At 46.6% G+C, this 22,457-nt stretch overlaps 1 protein-coding gene across 27 annotated transcripts in view; it reads left to right on the top strand.

The window, feature by feature from the left end:
- MICAL3 (microtubule associated monooxygenase, calponin and LIM domain containing 3) overlaps positions 1–22,457 on the top strand; it is a 228,696-nt gene that overhangs the window by 164,659 nt on the left and 41,580 nt on the right. For 18 of the 27 annotated variants that reach the window (XR_015253912.1, XR_015253913.1, XM_086714507.1 and 15 more), the window contains 5 exons: positions 7,597–7,792; positions 16,497–16,747; positions 18,616–18,705; positions 20,760–20,900; positions 22,037–22,099. Coding sequence is in view for 25 of the 27 variants with exons in the window: in XM_086714507.1 (XP_086570633.1) it covers positions 7,597–7,792; positions 16,497–16,747; positions 18,616–18,705; positions 20,760–20,900; positions 22,037–22,099 (741 nt within the window). In the remaining 2 variants the exon portion in view is untranslated. The remainder of the gene's footprint in view (positions 1–7,596; positions 7,793–16,496; positions 16,748–18,615; positions 18,706–20,759; positions 20,901–22,036; positions 22,100–22,457) is intronic. The other 9 variants (XM_086714517.1, XM_086714519.1, XM_086714521.1 and 6 more) reach the window with 6 other exon arrangements.

Genomic DNA, 22,457 nt, shown 5'->3' with positions numbered 1-22,457 from the left:
AGTAGGCAGAATTAGGCAGCAATAGGCAGAAGTAGAAGAGAAGGGATGGTCTTGACTTACCTTGTTGAACCATCCTTCTCTTTACCTGCCTTTTATGATTTCAGAGATCAGCTCCACATTGGATTGATTTGATGGATTATATATAGTCAAATGTACAGAATCTCCTGGGTGGTGAGGCATATACATAAACTAATACGTGAAAATAGTTTGCTCAAGGCCCATTGCACAACAGTTACCCCCTTCTGATATTTCACCCTCAGGTATGTGAAAGTGGACAGCCAGATAAGGAAGGTAGAATATTAGCTAGAGCACAGCTCTCATGAGACTTAAGAGAAAACACAACCAGACCCTTGTGCTTTAGAAATGCTCACAACTTCCAACACCAAAGAGGTAGCTATTTTAGTAGGGTGACCCAGTTGACTATTAAGGATCAAGTTGAGTTTTATCTGTGAGACAGTACAACACATGAAAAATATATTATCAAGAGAGCTATATGATGCACTGGTAAGAATTTTTGTAAGGAAGAGTCAGGTATATACCTTAAAACAAACCTTTTTGCCTTGGCCACATATAATGACGTGTACCAGGACTTCCATCTGCCAAAAGGCACCTTTGGGAGATACTGTAATAATAACAGGAAGAATAATTTAACATTAGAAAACAGACTTAAGGGTAAAAGTTCCATGGAATCACACAGATGAAGAGCAAAGAGCTGTGGTGGAGAAAGGGCCCCTCAGTACCCTGATGAAGGGAGGGCAAGTGCCCTCGGCATTCCTGAGAGACAGCATTCCAGTCTGCATGAGCCCCCGTTCCCATGCAGGTGTTTTATTTTCTGACACTGTTCTGATTTGATCCCTGTTGGGTTTTTCCCTTCTTGGCTTCTGTCATGTAATATTTAGCACAGAATTTCTCAACTCTTGGTAATTAAATGTCTCCAGAGCAACTGAGCTTCCCCTTGAATCCACATAACCTACTTTTCTCTGTGACCACATAAAAATACAGTTACCCCAATTGAAGAATAAATAGTTCATGAGTAAGGGGCTGTTAACAATTCTACCCTGCATAGTGTAATGGAAGGAGCCCAAGCTGCAGAGTAACACAGCCCTGGGTTTAGTCTTGGATCTGCCTCATTTGAACCTTTGGGCATATTACTTAACATCACAGAGACTCAGGACCCTCAGTGTAATAATAGTAATAATAGTTTTGACAAGAGTGTTGTGACAGTCACTGGCCAGTGTGTGTAGCATACCTGTCACGGTGCCTGACACAGGTAGTTGTCTTTATTCCTTCATCACCTGCTTCAGAAGCAGATTCTTTGCTAGTAGGAAGCCATAGTAGAGTCTCTTGGGGGCTAGATGGTAGAGGGGCAAAAGCCACCTAGCCCTAACAGTGGCTTGGAAACTTCTTTCTTTGGTCTCCAAAGCAAGAGGGTCCTTTTCCATGTACAGCTGCAATGCTTGCAAAGTGCTTAGTGCAGAGAATGAGAAATCTCTGTAAAAGGTGTAAAAATGTGAGCCCAGTCAAGCAGAGTCTACTAAGGCAAATGAACTGAGGAGCTAAAGAGGGGGAGAGCCCAAATTTGTGGTCCCAGGCACCTTATAATAAGCAAAGAAAGGCCTTTTACAAACTGTAGGGCCTTTTATCTAGCCCTAATAAATCTTTCCTCCCTAGATTGGGTTCTAGGCTGGGAGTGACATCCTAATCCTAAACACAGGCCAAAGTCCTTCTCCCACAGATACCAGATCACATTGTCCAGCTTGACTAGAGCAGTGAGGAAGTCCCTAAGGCAGGTGAAAGCCAAAATGGCACTCAATTTGCATGGTATGTGCTCTGCCTGCTTTTCAGGCTACTAAGCCAACAACTCATATGGGAACTTGAGCTCAAAGCATGATGGAAAGAGTGGATTAATACCCACGGTGATTATTTACTGTGTTATGACCAGCCCTGCTCAAGTCATTGGGGTTCAGCTGCAGCCTAATACATTCCAAAAGGAAGCAGGGCCCAAGACCCAGGCTTTGTCCCACAGAGAGAAACTCTCTGGGCTGGACGGTGGTTCTATTTTAGACCAGCCACCACTTCAGATGGTTTCATCCTTATTTCCCAGTATATGAGGAAACGTGAGAGAGTGTAGTTTCTGTATCATTTCCAACAAGAGCAGGGAGAAAACAAAATTAAGACACAAATTCCCCCTGTAGCCTTATAAGGGTTGGGGTTCTGTGTGAGGAGGGACACCCTAATCTCCCAGGGTGATTTTGTGAATGTTTCTGAGACCAGTGAACAATCAGGTAACATAAAAGTCACTGTGACAGATTTTGCACTGGGTCCACGAATTTAGATTTGTACTGCCAGCCTGGTAATTTTCTTCAGGAAACTTTATTTTCCTTAACACCTCCTTGAGACCTTATAGCTCAGACCTAATTCATGACTTGGTGCTTTCCTTTGTGCAGGATTGTGGACAGGCAAGGCTTTGGATGAATGTGTGAGAAGGCCATCTGAAATTAGTTGACCTTCTTTAAAAAAAGAAGTTGCAACAAAAATATCCAGTAACTTTTGATAAGAGAGAGCATCCTTAAGAGAAAAATCTCTGTATATCAAAATGGCAAGAGTACTTTTTTCCTCAAATGATACTAATCATTGCAAATCACAGGGCCATTTTATTAGAACATGACCACAGTTGAAACCTTTTGACACCTTGAGTCATTGGTTTCTCTTAACAGATATGTGACACCCATAGTCCATCAGAGTGCAGGCTCCCCAAGGGCAGAGATCTTGCCCGTGTTGTCCGCTGGTGTGCCTGAACACCTAGCACAGTGCCTGGCTAGAAGTAGCTTTTCAATAAATATTTGTTGAGTGTATGCTTGAATGAATGAACCATAGCATCCATTCTCCTTCTAAATATGGGGAATATGATGAAAATCAATTATCAATCTCAATTTACTGTGCCTTTCCTAAGTCCTTTTTAGACTTTCAGATTTCATTCAAGCTTTCCCAAGCTTATAGGAAAGGAAAAGGAATGGGGAAACAGGCCAGAAGTGAATATGGGCAGAAGGAGAGCATCCCCTCAGCTGCTCCAGTCTCTTAGGTGATACCCTTCACAGTTGCCCAAAATCCTGCAGTGTCCTATACATCTGGCTCCACCTCGTAATAGGGCATTGCTGCCACTGCAGGAGGAAAAGGGGGAATGGCGCTGCTGCCTGCTGAGGACTGGGAAGGCCCGCCTCGAGAGTGTCATGTACATCCCTCGTGTCCCTTCAGGAATCAGACAGACACAAATAAAGGCTTTTGGCAGCTGTGGCACATCAGCTGAGAGCAGGTTGTCCTGTTAGGAAAAATATTTCTTTCAGGATGATGTATGGAGCTCATGCAGGCAGTGACTGTTCCAAAACAGAGCCGTTAGGTCAGGCCCAGTGCCTTTTTCCTATTTAGGATGCGACCCAGATTCTGGGAGCTGTTTCCTTTTGGTATGTGTGAAGCTGGAATTGGCCTCCAATGACCCGAGATCTGCCTGCCCTGACTTAGTGAAGACTCAGCCTTAGAAATTATTCCAAATCTCTCATCCACTTTTAGCTGGAAAGTCCCTGGTATAGTTGCTCTTGCACTGAGGCATGTGAAGTGGAGAGGCCAGGTGGGCCTGGGCCAGCCAGCCTGACCCCACTGGTTACACAGTGACTTGCCAAACCAGCATCTGTCAGCTATTTTTACATCTGCTCTCCTACAGTCTTTGCTCCCTCGAGCTCTTCTGTTGTTGAGAGACGGAGGATCCAGGGGATGAGGGAGAAGTTCTGTGTTTGTCACAGTGTTATAGCCACTGCCCAGGTCTCCTCCACTGTTACTTCCTTTGAGATCTTAGTTTATCATCCCCATCTGGTTAATCTAGAAGAGAGCCCCTTGCTTTAGCACAGAGAACCAACCATGCTAATTTTGTTGATTTCTTTTTTTTTTTTTAATTCCCCATAGCATTTTGAGGACTCCAGAGCTTATAGAAATTCTTCAAGGAGGATGGAATGTCCTTCCAGATGCCAGATTCTGTGCTCTAAGATGCTCTCATGAAGTTCTGTGCCCTTCCTCTTGAAAACTGTAGTGGGGAGGAGAGAATGGTGAAGAGTCCCAAGGGGGAAAGCAGAATAGGACTCTGTGGAAACACTCCTTCCTTTTCTTTTCTTCACATCATAGGCCTAGGGACAGCCATGGTAGTCTTCTGAAGTAATGCTGTCCTCCTTGGATTCAAATCTTGGCTGCACTGCTCACTGGCTGTGTGACCTTGGGCAGGTTGCTTAATGTCTCTGAATTGAATTTCAGATACCTCATTTCCAGCTATTACCTCCCTTACAAAATTCTTTTTTTAATGTTACTTATTTTTGAGAGAGAGAGACAGAGTGTGAGTGGGGGAGGAGCAGAGAGAGAGAGGGAGACACAGAATCTGAAGCAGGCTCCAGGCTCTGAGCTGTCAGTACAGAGTCCAACACGGGGCTCTAACTCACAAACTGCGAGATCATGATCTGAACTGAAGTCAGACGCTTAACCGACTAAGCCACCCAGGCGCCCCTTAGGGAATTTTTTTTTAAAGCTGGCTAGGCAACCTCCATATTCCTCCAGAACATCTTCTTGACTTCTCTGGGTAAAGTTGCCCTTTTATGTATGCACATAGCACCACATGCATGCATAAGCCATGATACTTGACACATCATACTGAAATGATTCCTGGGCAGGACTGTCTCTTCTGTGACTAGCCCACAGATCTTTAAGAGTAGAGAGTGTTTTAGTCTGCTTTGTTGCTCAAGGTTCTGGTAGAATTTCTGGCACAGAGTATGGTTTTTACCCACTAAAAACAGACATCACGTATTGAGTGTTTCTCTGCATGAGTGTGTTTGTTCACTCTACCTTGAAATTGCTTGGATCTGAATTGATGAGTGTTGGTTGTTTGTTTCCCTGAAGTGGTAGTTCTTATTCTATTTTTTTGTTCCCTAGCTAAAAGAAATACTGATTTTTATTCTCTATCTATGGAGTTCCCCAAAACTTTATACTTGGGTAGTGGCTTCACATGTATTTCACTTTCTTGTCTGCGTTCTGTTTTAAGGACATTTGTCAAAAATACATGATGAGAAGGAAAGAATCAGATGATATTATAGTCAGGGGATCCTTAGCCTTCCCATGTTTATCATGTTGGGTTTTGATGAAGGGAAGGAGAAACAGAGGACAGGAAGACTGATGTTTGGAAATGATGAACCAGTGCAGTTGGAGCCTGTGCACTCCAGGGGCCAGGGATAGGGGGGTTGGTTTGAAGGATGCTGAGGCAGCATCCACCTGCTGTGCTCCCTGTCTCTTTTTTCTATTACCTGAAGCCCACATATTTCCTAATCGTCCAGATGCTTTGATCCAGCATTATAGCTTATACTTTGGGCAATGGGCCAGGGATGTATAAAATGCCCCAACTGGAGTTGCAAAGACTAGGACAGGTGGGCGTTGCACAGGGCCCTAGTGAGCCCAAGGATTCATGCTCTGACTCCATCATTAGACATTTACCTGAATTTATAGATGAACGTGCCCTGGGTTTTGCTTTTCAGTAAAGATTCTCTAGTAAATTTGAAAGATGCTATTTGGTGGAAGAACCTGATAATCCAATAGATGCACTCAGACTTTATTCTGTGACTACCTGGATTCATAAAATGTTCTTTCTAATGATATTACAGAGAGGTTAAGAACATTGTACACAACAAAAGTGCCAGTCTTCCAGAAGATTTTCTGCACACCTGTTATGTCACAGATATTACTAATTCAATATTCCTACCCCTTTACTTTAGTCCTTCATTACAGAGGTTCTGGCCTTCACCTGATAAGCCACCTGTCACTCAACACTGGGTTGGTATGATGTTGCCTACCAAAACCCAGTGTTATCTCTTAGATCTTAGAATGGCACCGAAGGCCGTGCATGCTCTGTTCTCACCCCAGTCTCTTTCTCTTCACTACCATTTCAAGTACACTGCCACCAGAAAGTCTAGTAATACCAAGCTGCCATTGCATGTCAGTGTACCTTAGCTATTGCTGTTCCCTCTGCCCAGAATTCCCTTCCCATCTTTGTCAAGTAACTGTTGTTCATAATCCAGAGCAAATGGATACAACACAAACTGGTGCTAAGAATGTTACTGGGCATCAGTTACATCACTTAACTCATATTTGCTGAATCCTGCCCATGTGCTGGGTTTAAGCAGAAGAGGAAGACAATAGATTTGGAGTGCACACAGGTTTGGCATATGTACACATACTTGTATATATATGTATATAATTTCATTCCACATTCATAATAATCAAAGGAGCTGAGGGTTGTCCTCATTTATAGATCAGAAAATGCACTCTCAGTAGTTACATAATTTTCCTGAGATCCTTCAGCTTGTCACTCATGGAGTCAGGTGTCTAGCCTGGATTTGTCTGACTCTAAGCTTACAGACATTGTCTGACTCTAAGCTTCACATTACAGTGAAGACATTAAAGAATAAATATGGTGGGCTTCTTCTGACCAAATTTGAGATAAAAAGGTACATGAAAAAGAATAATAATGGGGGAAACAGGGAAACTTCTAGGTTAAAGGAGAGTAAGAAAACATAGTAGTCAAATACAACATTTAAGTTTTTCAAAATCCATGAGTCATGGTGGTACTCAGAGAAATGGGAAAAGTTCTTTACAAAGAATGACAGTGGAGAAGGAATGATAAAAATTTTTAAATCACCACTCATCAATGGATTGGTACAAAAACCACTGGATGAAAGTATAGTGGAACAGGATAGTCCCATGGTTTCTACATTATGACCCCATGGATTACTCATTAATTACAAAGGGGGAAATCCTCTCTTTACAGCAGAAAGATGGTTGGGCACCACCCAAGCAGTCAAGCTGGTATCACCAAGAATGAGGCAACCTGACAATATTCCTCCTAACTGTGCAGCAGAAGGGGCACAGCATCACCTATGTGTTCTTGTTAAATAGGAAATGTTTACCATGAATCTAACCGTGACAGGACAGACACTTCCATAGTGTGAGAGGTCCTGCAGGCAGCTGGCCTGGACATCTCTGCAGGTTGGCCAGATGCAGGGCATGAGCCTTGACTGGGTCCTGGATCATTAGGGTGGGGGGCAGCTGGCAAGACTCACCTTCTCCATGAAAGCTACTTTAGAGGGGCTGGATCAGTGAAAAGCACTTCCTTAGCATCTAGCCCAAGTCCTTTTTACCCCCTCCCCCACAGTCACCACCACTCTTCCCTCCACTGGGCTTGGGTTCAGGGATGACAGAGGAGACTGAGCCTGCGCCCCCCCTTTAGGGGCTGACTTTTGTTTCTCCTGCTCAGGGAAGGGCTGCCACTCCCAGCCCACAGTCCTTTCCTGGCCTCTGTGACCTTACTGACTTTCAGGCTGTTCCTTGTCTGGGTCCCTGGCCTTCATGGAGGGCCTGTCCCTCCTTTCACTGAAATGAGTGTTGGCTCCCTTGGTCGCTTAGATATCCTTGTCAGTGCCCCCTCCCTCCGTGCACTTTCTCTGTCCCCCACCGCATGTATTCATTTCCCTTCACTTGTCCTAGAACTTTGCTGCTTTGCTTGTCTTGCAGGTTCAAGTGTGAATGGCCTGGAAGAGCCTAGCATTGCTAAGAGACTCAGGGGTACTCCTGAAAGGATTGAGCTGGAGAACTACCGCCTGTCTGTGAAACAGGCAGAGGAGCTGGAGGAGGTGCCCGAGGAGACGCAGGCTGAGCACAACCTGAGCAGCGTGCTGGACAAAGGCGCAGAGGAGGACGTGGCCAGCAGGTCAGCCTGTGCCCGGGAGCTCCGGCCCCGCTTTCTCGTGTGCTGCAACATGCCCATGGCTTGCCCTAGCAGCCTCTTCCCCAGATGAATATACTGTCCTGCTTGTGGGGAGAGGCAGCACCGTGCCCTCGGCATGGGATCTGAGCCAGACTATCGGTGCCACCTACCAGCTGTGTGACACTAGGCAAGTTAAGCAACCTCCCTATGCCTCTGTTCCCTCATCTGTGAAATGAAGGCAATACAAGTACTTTCCTCACAGAATTGGTGTGAGGATTAAATAGTATAAAGGGTTTAAAACAGTATGTGGCAAATGTAAGTGCATGTCGATGGTGGTTGCCTTTACTACTACTTTGCATGGCGCTGGAGTATTTACAAAGGACTTCTGTATCCATCACCTCACTTGGTCATCCTCACAGGAATCCTGCAAAGTAGACGAGAATGTTTATCTTACCACTCTGTGGTTAAGGAAACACATGGGGACTAATATTAGGATCAAGGATTGACTAAGGTTCAAACTCAGGTTTCCTGGATCCCAGTCCAGGATTCTTCCTGTTCTCCCTGCTGATCTCCCCCTTTCCATGCAGTTCCCTCTCGTCATCTTGTTAGCTGGTAAGAACACAACCCACCAGACTTAATGCAGAAATTCAGTAAGTAGTTCTTTTTTTTTTTTAATTTTTTTTCTCAACATTTTTTTTATTTATTTTTGGGACAGAGAGAGACAGAGCATGAACGGGGGAGGGGCAGAGAGAGAGGGAGACACAGAATCGGAAACAGGCTCCAGGCTCCGAGCCATCGGCCCAGAGCCTGACACGGGGCTCGAACTCACGGACCGCGAGATCGTGACCTGGCTGAAGTCGGACGCTTAACCGACTGCGCCACCCAGGCAACCCAGGTAGTTCTTGAACACCTACCATGGCCTTAACACTTTGTCTTTCATTGAAAAGGTAACAGGAAAAAAAAATAAATAATAGTCCCAGGTCCTGCCCTCAGGTGTTGTTTGCAAATTTACTGGAAGAGAAAGGACTTCCACATGGGAACAACAGAAACCTAAAGCAGTGTGCTGTTGAGGGGCAGGTGGTTCAGTAGAAGAAGCTTCAGGGTTGGAATTAGGGGCTTCTGTGAGGACACCAGTTCACCCTGCAGTCTTGGGGAAGCCACATCACCTCTCCAGACTTCCTCCAGTGATTTTGTGCTTGGCCATCCCGATGTTTTAATTAAGTGTAACTGAATGATGCCTGAGGAGGACATGTGCCCTCCAGCCCCCACAGAACTGCCTGAGTCCACTGTCTTAACCCCAGGGCCTCGTTTTCACTATGGCCCAGGTCTGCCAGGGTCAGTACAGAACTCAGAATGCTCCATGAAGATTATCAAGGACATGGAAAGGGAATAAGATAAAAGCTGGAGTAAAGTCACTGTTGGTCAGACTGTCCTGAAGGGCTTCTGGGGAGCCCTTACTCTGTCTCCCAGACTAGTGGAGGCTTTGCCTTATCATTGAGACACCAGCAGGATGCTTCTTTGTTGCCATGAGTAAGGAAGGGAATGTGTGCGGTTAAAGAAAGCAGTGCTTTTTTTTTTTTTTTTTTTTTTTTAAGTTCCAGGAATGTTCTTAGGGTGTCTGCTGGGCAGAGCTACTTACAGCTGCATTCCACCACCTCACACATACTTTGGATCAACTGCTTCTTGGGCTGGCCTCAGAGACAGCATTTCTGTGCATTGTTGGGCAGCCTCCCCCTGGGTACCTGCATTTCAGAAGCCATCACCACATACACACATACACACACACCACATACACACACAACTACATCTCTACGCAGAACATCCACAGAGCATGTGTTCCTGCTCTGTGTCGATGAGGGAGAGCCCACTCTCTGCAGACCTAATAGCTTAGCCTCAGGGTGAGTGTGGTCAGCCAGCTTTTCTGCCATTGTGATTTTTCCTCCACTGTGATTTGTAAACTAACAGGGAACGAGGCAGCAGTATGTAGCAAGGACATTTCAGGAAAGCTACACCGTGGCACATGTAGCAGGGTGCAATAGGAAGGGCAGGATAGAAGAATATGAAATCAGTCTGCATCAAATGGTGTCTGCCTCTTTTTTTTTTTTTAAGTTTATTTATTTATTACTTAAGCAATCTCTACACATAGCATGGGGCTCAAACTCATGACCTCGAGACCAAGAGTCACATGCTCTTCCGACTGAGCCAGCCAGGTGCCCCAAATGGTGCCTGTGTCTCAAACTCGACAGCAACAAGTGGCATTAGCTCTTTGCAGAGTGAAAAAACGGTCTCTTAAACCGAATTGCTCAGAGGGAGGAGCCACAGATTTTGTCTTATTTCCCTGAGGGCAGTGATCAGATGCAGACAGTGTATCATGTATTTTCTCCATCTTCCCTACAGCACCAAGCAGAGTTAGGTTCATTCTCAGCCCTCAGACCTTCCTTGAAGATGAGGAATGACTGTTTTAAGAAATTCACTGGTCCAATCCAGGAACTCACTTTTGACAAGTTTAAAGAACTCTTAACTTCATCGTCTGCTTGGGGAAGCATTGCAGTATCATAATTCAGAGCATGACATCGGAGTCAAACAGACCTGTACTTGAAGCCTTGTTCTACCACGTAGTAGTTATGGCCACATTTCTTGGCCTCTCTGTGCCTCGGTTTTCTCATCTGCAAAGAACACTGCACCTCATTGGTTTGTTATGAGGATGAAATCAAATAAAACAACTGACACAGTTCATGGTGCCCAGGGAGCACTAAATCATTGCCACCCCTACTGTCACCACCTTAGTGCATTGTAGCTCTAAGCACAATACAGGGTATCCCTCACGAGGAGGGGCAGGGCCAGTGATTCTTGTATTGGGTTCCTTAAACGGCTGGTTTAAGTGCCACAAGTTGGGTTTGGCTTGGCCCTAGGGCGGTGCTGATCAAACTTTGCTGGCATCAGAACCACCCAGAGGGCTTGTTAAGCCAAAGATTGCTGGGCTGTTTTTTATTCAGTCATTTGGGGTAGAACCCAAGATTTGCATTTCTAAAAAGTTCCCAGGTAATGCTGTGGTCTAAAGACCAAGGATGGGGGCGCCTGGGTGGCGCAGTCGGTTAAGCGTCCGACTTCAGCCAGGTCACGATCTCGCGGTCCGGGAGTTCGAGCCCCGCGTCAGGCTCTGGGCTGATGGCTCAGAGCCTGGAGCCTGTTTCCGATTCTGTGTCTCCCTCTCTCTCTGCCCCTCCCCCGTTCATGCTCTGTCTCTCTCTGTCCCAAAAATAATAAATAGACGTTAAAAAAAAAAAAAAAAAAAACTTTAAAGACCAAGGATGGCTGCTCTAAATTTCCCTGATAATAAGTGCCACCTGGGACATGTGGTAAAAACGTAATTCCTGGACCCTCCCCTGGAGCAGCTGATTTAGTGGGCTTGGGGTGGAGACCAGGAATACCTGTTTGTTAACAAACCCCCTAGGTGAGTCTTAGCTGCTTTGTGGTTTAGTTTGCACAGAGACTATTGGCCCAGACCTAATTAGCTCCTTGATCCTTCCTTGGATTGGGGGAGGGGGAGGGGAAGCATCTTCCAAAGGAAACCCTGGAAGTAGTACTTTTACTTTTCTCTGGAACAGAACAGGTGCCTGAAGACAAAAGAAAACTGGCTTTATGGTTTTAGTTTTGTTTTTCCCTGATTGCCTGTCTGGAAAACTTTGCCCCAGGCAATGAAGATGGCTTGTGCAGTACCCATCTGCTGAAGTCCTCAACTGTTTGCACATTGCTGGCTCTAAAGAACAAGTTAGCACTAGAGCAAACAGGTATCCTTTCCATCCAGATGGGACAACCAGGTTACAGAGGACTCCCCAAAAGTCGATGACAGGCCAGCCCAAAGGGGCTTTGCTCTCCATCAGAGTAACACAACAAGGAAAAGCCCCTCCTTCAAGACTCACCAACATAAGTGGAAATTCCTGACCGTTCCCTCTCTTCTCCCTTATCCCTTCTCCAGTGGAGGCAGTAATGTGAGCCATTGCTGAGCAGGATACTGCTTTTAGCATGGATTAAATGTTCATCATGTAATGATTGCTGGACAACATACATCTTCTCCAGCAGTCTGCTTAGCAGTATAATGTTTACACAGTTGTCAGAGAGGGTGGGATCTAGGAGTGGACTCTCTGATTATGAGTGGATTCATTTAAAAATGAAAGCCATGATTCCCTATTTTCCCTTAAACCATCTAAGAACTTAATGTGCTGTTTGACATAGCAGCCTGCTTCATTCACAGTAGGACCTGCCCAGATTTCCAGTATCCACTTTCTGGAGTTAGACCCAGGCAGCCAGGAGACTGGTCATGATCTTGCTCCTGGGTTTGCCACCCTGACAGCTGCTAGTGGCTGAAGAATTCTTGGGTTCTTGGTGAACAATCCAAGAGGGCACGGTATGACAGGTGCGGACACCGGAGGGAATCCTGACCTCTCACACCAATGATCCAACCGTTTTAAGCTTCAGTGGCCTCATTTGTAAAAATGACGATATTAATATATCCTGGAGTCCTAGAGTTATTGTGTAACTGAGTGACCTAATTCATGTGAAGTGCCTTGTGCCACGTGGCACTTCACCAGGGCTCAGTAAGTATTCACCATCACTACTGTGATGATCACCGTTGGCCTTTCTCTGGCACAGCAGAACCTCTGTTCAGCTCATAGAAGTCTGGAGCAAATCTTGTTTTTTTAGAATCTAGTCCATGTGCCTGCTGGTCTTACTTCCTCCTATCAGGCCCCACCATAGCCTCAGTAAGAAGATGGCATCTGATAGGGAGTTCAGGTAAAGTGCTTTGAGATCATTGATCAGATATAAATTGCAGCAGGGAGGATTTTTGCAAGGTGTCATTGTAACTCAAAGGCTCTGCTCCTACTGATGGACTTCACCAAGGGGCATCAGAGGTATCATCTGACACCTGTAAATTTAGGTAGCAACCTACCCTGGCTTTCTCTGGTTGTGCATCCTTCCTTGCCTTTCTTGGCTGTGCTAGGCACTACAAGCACCACTTCAGTGAGCCAAGCAGACCTGTTCCTGCTCTCAGAGAGAGTGCAGTCCAGGGGAGGTGGACCTACATCAAACAATATATTGTTACAAATGCTGATCTTGATGACTATATTTTCTTGTGGCCTTCATCTCCTAGGAGGCTATAAACTGAGAGGTCACACTCTCTTCCCAAAAGGATAGAGAAATTGTTCCCTATGTTGTCTTTTGTTCTGGCGTAGTGATCTTCCCACTTAAGATGTTTCTAGGCTGATGTCCAAGTAGGGGTGAGGGGGTCTGCCTCACTACAGATTCCTTCTCTGTACCCTTCCCCCAGCCTCTTCAAAGGCCAGACCCAGAAATTCAGGCACTGGGAACAGCCACAAAATGTAAAAATGAGTCTTGAAGTACTGAGTTTACGCTGTGAATCTTGCACGACATAAGGAGCCTGGTGAGATTCAGGGGACTGCTCCAAGCTCCCATGGATGTGATGGCTTGGAAAGGAATAGTTGGCAATGCTTGTCCACCCCTCTCCTTCACAGAGGGAGGGAGACTGGTTTGCCTGTCTCAGATTTCCAGAAACAACGTATCAAGGCCTTTCAGAAAGAGACTGAGAGCTAATAGCTTATGAAGAAAGGCAAGGGTTGACCTTTCCACCCTATCTTTTATGCTCCATGCCTCACTTGCTATTCTCCCGTGGTCTTTGAGCTGTCGTAAAACTAGCCAGTATCACACTCATAGCTGTGAGTCCCATTGCCCTCATCATAGAGTATTAATTGCTCACATTATGCACAGTGCCACTGCCCTCATGACGTGGCACAGTACAAGGAATGGGCCGTGCTGAAGGCACCTCTCCCAAACAGTGGCAGTGTAGTCCCACTGTGCCTGCCGACTGCTGGAGTTACCTTGTATGCCTGGCTGGGAAGGAAGGACAAGCTGGCCTGCCTTCTGCCCACCTGAAGTTTGAATAAATTTACATAAGATTTAAGATGAGCATAGGAGGCATTCTTATCCTTATTTCATGTTTGAAAGATGTTAAGTGATACACATTGTTGCTAAATAATAAGATAGTAAACAAATGAAAATAATACCTAAATAAATACTGAAAAACAGTCAAAATCCAGATGCCAAGTTTTCCATGGTCCAAATTCTTATGTTTACTCACCTTAAACTGCCTCCTCTCAACCTTTCATTCCACTACAGTTATTTCCTACCTTATTTTATCATCCCGTGTTCGCATCTTATCTCCCTTGAGAATAAGGATCTTTGTATTCTCTGCAATGTGGAGGAAGTGCATTGTAAGTAAAAGACGCTCAGTAAATTTTAGTGGGTGGGTGGATGGATGGATGAATGGATGAATAAATGAATCAAGTAGTATTCACCAAAATGAGCTGCTTACAGTAAGGAGCTGCCTCTTTTTATTTTTGTATCCATTGGTTGAGATTTAGTAAGTACTCAAGAATGTTCATTGAATGAATGAATGAATGAATGAATGAATATGTAAATGGGTAAACAAAGAAGTGAATAGCGAGAGTCCCAGAGTATAACACAAACATTATAAAAATCAGTAAAATCCCTAATCTTCACAACGTTTCTACAAGGTAGATGTGAACATTGCCTCCTTACTGATGCGGAGACTGAGGCTCAGCATAAATAATCAGCTCATGGTCATGCAGCTGGTAAGCAGCAGAGCCAGTGTAACACTGAGAATCAGCCACCTGAGAAGTAGGCGGGCATACAGCCCCCAGGGCTGCCCTCAGACTGACCCAACTAAAGGCTGAGAGTTCCCAAAACCACCCTCAAGTTCAATAATTTGTTAGACACACAGAACTCACTAAAATGTGTATACTCATGGTTGTGGTTAATTACAGGGAAGGATACTTACTGAAATCAGCCAAGTAAGGAAGTGCACAGGGCAGAGTCCAAGAACATACGGATGTGGAGCTTCCATTGTCCTCTCCCTACGGAGTCAGGACAGTGTTACTTTCTTGGTATTAACGTGTGACAAAACCCATATAGTATTACTCACCCAAGCCTTGGTGTTCAGAGGTTTTATTGGGGCTCCATTACCTAGGTATCAATTGACAGATTAACTGATTAGCAACATGTTGTGATTGATCTCAGTCTCCAGGCCAGCTAATACTTCATGACTCAATGCCCCCACCCTAAATTGTTGGTCTTTCTGATGTGGCCAGCCCTCACCCTAAATCACATTATTAGACTACTTACCATGACCTAAGGATCCTACGGAAATAAACACATTCCCATCAGACAAGACCTTCCAAGGGCTTAGAGTTTACATCCCAGAAGCCAAGACAAAGGCCAGACCTCTCTTTGAGTTAGGTAAATTCTATACTGCACAGGTACTAATAATAGCACTGGTAGTGAGGTGTCATTGACCTTATCACACTGTATTCACTGATTCCCTCTCCACATTCACAGCCCCACTCTGGGTGGGGAGAGAGCACCCCCCCCCCCCACCATCACAGGAAGATGGGACTGGACATCCATCCCATGCCTGATGCTTCTGGGGTTTGAGGCTCTCTCATGCCAGAGGCTGGACCATGCTTGATTGGAAAAGCCAAATTTCCTCTAGCCCAGTCAATGACACATTTCTCACTGAGGGCAAAGCCTCTCCTGAAAAAGACTTTTTGGGAATTATCAGACCATGAAACAGGTCTGAGAAACTTCATTTGTATAATGATGTTTGGGGTTTTTTTCCTGCCTTACAGCTATATTGTAGGGCACTTTTATTTGTGTACCACCTATCGACTGCTTAACTCTGCAGGCAGGAAAGGCGGATAGAAATGCTCCCAGGTGGTGGCCTCGAGGGTGGAGATCCACGGTTTTGGCTTGCACAGGTCACGGCAAGGGTCTTCTCGCATGTAGTGCTGCTTCCTGTTTCAAGCTGAGCTAGGCCATGTGCCATAAAGGAAATGGTGGTAGAAAATGTGGCTGGTTGTCCAGCGTGATGACCCCAGTGATCGGGATATTTGTTTTCACCCTCTCCCCATAGTCCCTGTACTATAACCTTGTGGTGAACAGCGCCTTTGCTGCCGTGTTAACTGTGTATTCCCCATAGTATCCTGTTCTGGGCAGGGCACGTTGTGGGGACTAAAGAACACTGTGGAATTGAATGTGCTGCCTTCCCTCCAGCACACACTCCTTGATTGCCGGCCCGTCTGTGGCTAAGATTCAGGCCTCTTGGAGGCAGCTTTTCTTTCTCACCATGTTTCCCAGGAGAGCCTGCCAACCCACCTGAGTCAAGTAGAGTTGAGTTCCTCAAACCAGACAGATCACGATGAAAGGAGACTTTCTCTCCTTTCTTGATTCCCAGGGTCTTGAGTTCATATCAAAATGAGTCTGTGCCTCCTACTGTCTCTGAGGGCCTCTGAAACTGGACTCGGTGGAGTTGCAGTTCATTGAATAGAACCCCCCCTCTGCCCCCGCCCAGGCTGAGCTGTTTGCTCATGTGGGTTTATGTAGGGCTTACTTGTACATGTGTATTTCCTCTGGCCGTCTACTCACTCTCTTTCCTTCCCTTTGTGGGTCTTACCTGGGCAGAAAAGCACACCACACCCCTCTGTGCATGCCCTCTCTCCTTTCCTGCCCAGCAGTTGCTTTGATGGGACATTTTGCCTCTGGTTATGGCTTTTGAGCATCTCCTCAGTTTTTGTCATTCCCTCACTTTGGTTGTATGGTTGTTTCCCCACAGCAGTTCTGAGTCCGAGATGGAGGAAGAGGAGGAGGAGGAAGAGGAGCCTCTGCCCACCTCCGACCTGGGCGGTGTTCCTTGGAAGGAGGCTGTGAGGATCCATGCCCTTCTGAAAGGAAAGAGTGAAGAGGAGCTGGAGGCCTCAAAGAGCTACGAGCCTGGGAATGAAGAGGAGGAAGAGGAAGAGTATGAGGAGGAGGAGGAGGAGGAAGAGGAAGAATATGAGGAGGAAGAGGAAGAGTCTAGTGAAGGTCAGAAAAAAATCTCTTCTCTTAACTCTGACTCTGTTCCATGCCTGAGTAAGGCTTCTGTGGCTGGAGTCACACCGATGTGCCGTCTACGGCACCAGGGGCGATCCCTCCTGCCTCTCTCTAGCCTTAGATTTGGGGGGCAGGGGAGGCCATTGGCAGTGGAAGTAATGTCCCTTGTGCACATTCTGAGTAGATATTGGAAGTGGAAGGCAAAGGGTCAACAGCATAAGTACTCCAACCAAATTAGGTCACTCATTCTCCTCTCCTCATTTTCTGTTGTTTTTTTTCCCTTTAGTTTCTGTTAAAGAAATTTATTTTAATAAAGAAAGGGAATTTAGCTTCCTAGAGGATTCCCTGACTCAGAGTCTGGGCTTTGGAGGCTGCAGAGCACTGAATCTCACTCTGCTCAGAGCTGCTGTCACTGAGGAGGGGCCAGGTGCCTACCAGACAGGGTTCAGTCGATGACAGGTAGTAACATGTTTGGACCAGTGTCCTGAGACGGAGCATCAGTTCCAGTATTAAGTCACTCTGGTTGGCTCTGAAATGTTCTCTTGCCTTGGACTTGAAATGTTTCAGTTCTGCCCCCATCTCTGGCTGTGTGTGTCCTTGAGTGATGAGGAAGAATTTGGTGGGCATCCTTTTTTGTCTCTGTAAGAGAGAGGGTCATTCCTTCCCTGCCCTGTCTGCACAGAGGTCTGGAGGGTGGGGAGGAAGAAACTAGGGCAGGTAGAGACCTGAATCCCCCTGACAATGGTGCCATGTTAATTCACGGCCGTGCTCTCTCTCCAGGGGACATGGAATGGAAGAGAAGGACATGGGCCTTTAAAGCACCAATCCCTCCCAGCCGTTGTCAGAGGAGCACATTAGATTCTGGACAGCCCCGGGCCTCGTAGAATTGGCACTAGATTGCTCTGCTGCTCCTCCTGGAATTCGATGTGCTTGGCTGCCCAGTCCTATTCCGCAGTCTGGCACAGGAAGGACCGCGTGCTGACCAGATGCAGAGCTCTTCCCAATTACATTACTGAGCTGGTCCTGAGAGCTGTGTAGCCCAAGACACTGCCGAGGCAGGGCAGACAAGAAGGAAGCACAGCCTCTCCCTGCCCCCAAGGTGCCCAGGGCCAGTGTGAACGCTCAGAGGCAGGGCTCTTCCTCAGACCACTAAGGGGCTTCTCTAGACCTAGTTCTCCTGCGCTCTTCCCTCCAAAGACAGAGGCTGGGGTGGGGCCCACAGAGGCAGCACTTGGTGCCCTGGCCCTTCCTCCTCCCCGTGATGAGAAGTAAGGTCTGTGCGAGCAGGAGGCCAGGCCGGAAAGCTGGCACCTTGGGTTCTTTTCTCCATAACTGCTGTGTGTGCAGAGCTGTGGTTGGCCCAGGGCTGCCTCTGGGTCCCTAGTAGTCAGAGGTGGTGATTGTGCTCACAGCTTATTCAGGGGAAAGGTACTTTGTTTTTGTCATTTTCTCCATCTGGTGATTCACACATTCAGTGGCTTGTAGCCCCACACACAGCTTAGGGTCAAAGCCTATGCCCTTTTCAGGAGACTTTATCCCTGCTTTCCCTCATGCAGACTTAATTTCCTGGATCTGGAACTAGTGTCAAGACCAAACCTGCAGGGAATGGGATTTAACTGCAGAAACACATACCGACAAATTCAGCCAAGCTCTGGGCCTTTGTTCCTAGCCCTTGGTGTGTGTGTATCTTTTGGTCAGTGGACTTCCATGGCTGTGTAGACAGTGACAGGATGTTATTGCCTTGCACCTGAAGATAACTCTTCTCTATTCTCTTTCCTCCTTTCCATTCTCTTTTCTCTTTATCCCCACGCGGGATTCTTGATGCTGTGTTTGTGGGTGTCTGGCTCCCCCTGCTGTAGAAGGGGAGTATTGCCCCTGGGACAGAGAACTCCTGCAAAGCCAGTGGCTCCAGCATCTGTCAAAAGAAGAAGATACGGGTACATGTAAAGGTACCCACTCTGCCCCTTGCCCACCTTCTACCCTGGCTCCCTAGCAGCCATCCAGAATTTGCCTTCAAGAGCAGGTCCCACATTAAAAGATCTGTGCTTTATAAAGCTGCGCGGACAGGCTTTGGCACATGCCTAGCTGGGCACCTGTCCCTGGGCCCAGCCTTTGGGAATGGTCATGTAGCAAATAACACATAAGACAAGCAGAGTCAAGGGGAAGTCTGAGAAGAAGACTCCAGAAGCAGTCTTAATGATGGTGGCCCCATGTAGGCCCCTTGTATGCTTTGCTGCAAGTCCCCTCATCTAGCGAAGACTCGGCCTCTTGTAATGCTGAAAAATCATGTCACAGTCACAGCTATCCAAAGTGGGGGAGCCAGCACAGGTGTTTTCATCAGCACAGGTACCCAGAACCTTCCTCCATTGTGTCTTGTAACATTTCTCTGAGAAAGGAGGACATGCTGGCTGATAAGTCCCCAAGGCTACATTTATTAACAGGAAGCAGAACATTATCCAGGGAGAAGACTCACTGTCTTCTCTTTGTGGCTTAGAAGATGAAGAAAGGGTCTGCATTTTTCTCTTTGACTTCCCTTCCTTAGTCATGTGACATTCAAGCTATTGGGTGACTTTGCCGTGATTCAGCCCCATCCAACACCATAAAAGCCAACTGACCTTAGAAAAATGAATCCGTAGAGACCAGTAGTTCCGACAAGAGAGTGCATGCGGGGCTACCACCCCACATTTAACACAGGATGGTGCCCGCATCCACATTTGGTAATCTTACTAGTACTTTCTGTCCATATCACATTCCCCATTGCTTAAAAATTAAGAGGTTGTGTGATAGTGATGAAGCCAAAGCCAAACTGTCCAGTTAGTTGAGAGTGGGCTCCCATCAGGAATCCCAGACTCCTTCAGATCAGGTGGCACCTGCTCTTGCTACTGAAAAGCCATCTTCCCTCCCAAAATGTCCCCTCCCCCAAGTTGCTGGCTATCCCTTTATTTTAACCCAACTGTATGGCATGGTCCAAGCACTGATTATAGGGAGCTTACAGGGCAGAGGCTGCATGTATATTCTTTGGGCTCTGACAGCAGGAATAATCTGAAGGGGCTACTGGTGTTTTCTCATTTAGCTGAAAAGGCAGGTCTTGTGTCCAGAGGGGAGCAGTGGTGCACCAAATGGAGTTGTAAGAAAAAGGCTTTGACCTCAGAAAAAGCAGAGAGGTATTGTTTTATTCCTGCCCACGAACTCCCAAAGTCTTGGGAATTTACAAGATAGAGCTCTGCTTCCTCTCCTAGCCACTGCCTCCCCTGTCTCCATTTTCTCCCCATAGCTGTGTCCCTGCCGCAGACCTGCATGCAGCATGAGACCTATTATGGAAGGGGGATTTTTTTTCTCTCTCTCTAGCTGCAAAAGATAAACACTGAAGTACCAACAAAGTACATTTCTGTCCTGCGTGAGTTAGGTGGCTCATGACAGAATGACACTGTCCCATCCCATCTCTCACTTGTCACTTGGCTTAAATCTCAAAGGAGAAGCTGTCAACATGGCAGGTGACGGTAAGCACCATGCTGTGTATCCTCAGAAGGGGCAAGAGTGTTGCATCCTTCGGGATCTCACGCTGTGCTGGCTAACAGCAGAGTACTCGTGACCCAGAGGGGATGGCCTTCCAGAGGCCAGTTGTGACCTGCTCTTTTTTCTGACTTGGCATTTGGGTCCCTCAAATGCAGATGAGATGAAAAGAGCATCAGAAAGGAGAATTCTTTCTGTTTAGAGTTGGGATATATGGTTCACTTCGTTGAAATTAACAGTGTAAGTGAAGCTTGAAACAACAAAATCAAGCTGAACGAGTAGAAATCATGTCTGTGTGAGCACGCGTGTATATTCTCAATTTTTGCCTCTTTCTGATTCAAAGTGATCCTGGCAAATACAGTAACTTTTCTTTCTGTTTCCTTTCCTGTGATGTTTCATCCCCTCCTTCCCTTCACTGTTTATTTTCTGCTTCCTTCCTCCACCATCTCTCCCTTCCTCATCTGCTCCACCTCTGACTCTGGTACACTAGTCGGGAGCCAGAGGCTACAGCAGATCATAAATCCAGCCGACCCCTTGGAGATCCAGGCTGATGTGCACTGGACACATATTCGAGAGAAAGAGGAGGAGGAGGAGCGAATGGTACCAACCTCTGAGTCCTCCACTTCTAGAGGTAACTGTTTCAAGATCCAAGGGCCCGATATGCCCCTCAGAGCAGCTCTGACCCTGCTTCCCCTCTCATTGCTACAGAGGACCCTTCTGGTAGGGCCAAAGCCATCAGTTTAATCAAAATGTAAAAGCCAACAAACCATTTTGTTGTCCTGGTATTGTTAATCATGACCACTGCCCTTAACTTTTGTTTGAGGATATGTAAAGTTCTCTATGGGTTAAGAGGTTATGGGATCTTCTCCATGGACGCAAAATAGTAAAATGAACTTGACCTTGGGAAAACCAAGAATTTGCTTTCTTGCCCCATTTTGCTAGACAGGGTTACTCTGTCCACTTGGTAAAATGTTCTGATGCTTTCCTCCTGTGGTGTGTCTGAGTGTGAATGTACATTGGCAGGACTGGGTGGGGCAGTATATTTTGAACTGAAATGAAGTTTTAAGAGATTTATGTCAAGGAGGCCTTTAAAAATAGCTAGCGTAATATTCAGCTCTAGGTTTTAGGTGAGCTGGCCTGTGCTCCACAGGAGGGTGAAGATGATTACAAGCAATAAAAGGAAAAAATGGAGACAGCTGAGGGATGCAGCGGCTGCCGTGTCACTCTCCACACCTTTAACCTCAGCAGACCTATCGTCCAAATATGGATCCTTGCTGTCATGAACCTCTGTCTCTCACTCGTTTTCACGTTTCCATTCAGGCCTGTTGGGGCCACACACCCTGCAGGACTCTGCCTTCAGGAAATTTAGCCCTTAACGAGGACATTTGATCCTCCCTGGCCCCAAATCTTCACCTCTAGGCAAGACCACCTTCTGTTAACTACTTTTGCAGCAGTATAACCATTCAACGGGAGTGAGGAGACTGGCCCTACTGACCCGGGACGTCTGGCTGGCCTACAGCATGGGGCAGCTCTGCAGCCTCGAGCCACTGTTGACCCTCCCTGTTTTCTCTCTTCTTTTCTCATCCCGAGCGTCCGTCATACAGGCTTACGGCGGGACTCTGACCCCTCATCGCTGCCGGACAAGCCTCTGGCTTAGAACATCTGTCAGGTTCCCTTCTGTTTGGGGCTTTAGGATGACCTCGACTCTCCTCACTGGGAACCCGCATTCCTGTGTAACTTTGTATCTATCGTCTGTTTTAAATTCAGTGCCTGACCTTCCCTCCATTCGCCGCGCAGCAGTGCAGGCCTGGCTGGAGACAGTCTCCGGAGGTAGTCTGGTGATGTTTGTTCTCTCCCCACTCACCATAACCACTCTCTCTCGGCAGCTCTGCTGGTACCTTAACACTAGAATTCTGGTTCTGCTGCTAGTGCATGCCACAGTCGGGGCGGGGGGGCACATGCATGCCTCACTCAGGCGGCCCATTCTTGCATGGACCAGACACGCACCCCACGCCTTTCAGGGAAGATCCGGAGGAGAGCAATAGCATAGACAGGACATAAACTTGTTTTTTACTAATAAAGGTTGAGTAAAGGCCAAAGCTAAAGGAACATCTTTAGCAGTGATTTCTAAAGTCTGTAGAGATTAAATTGTGTAGCAATTGGGTGTGAAAGTAGAAGAATCGGTGAA

Source organism: Puma concolor, chromosome B4, assembly GCF_028749965.1.
Source record: "Puma concolor isolate L17-30 chromosome B4, mPumCon1.1.hap2, whole genome shotgun sequence".
NCBI lineage: Eukaryota > Metazoa > Chordata > Mammalia > Carnivora > Felidae > Puma > Puma concolor.
The sequence above is the reverse complement of the archived record's forward strand: the minus strand, read 5'-3'. Positions and strand labels throughout refer to the sequence as shown.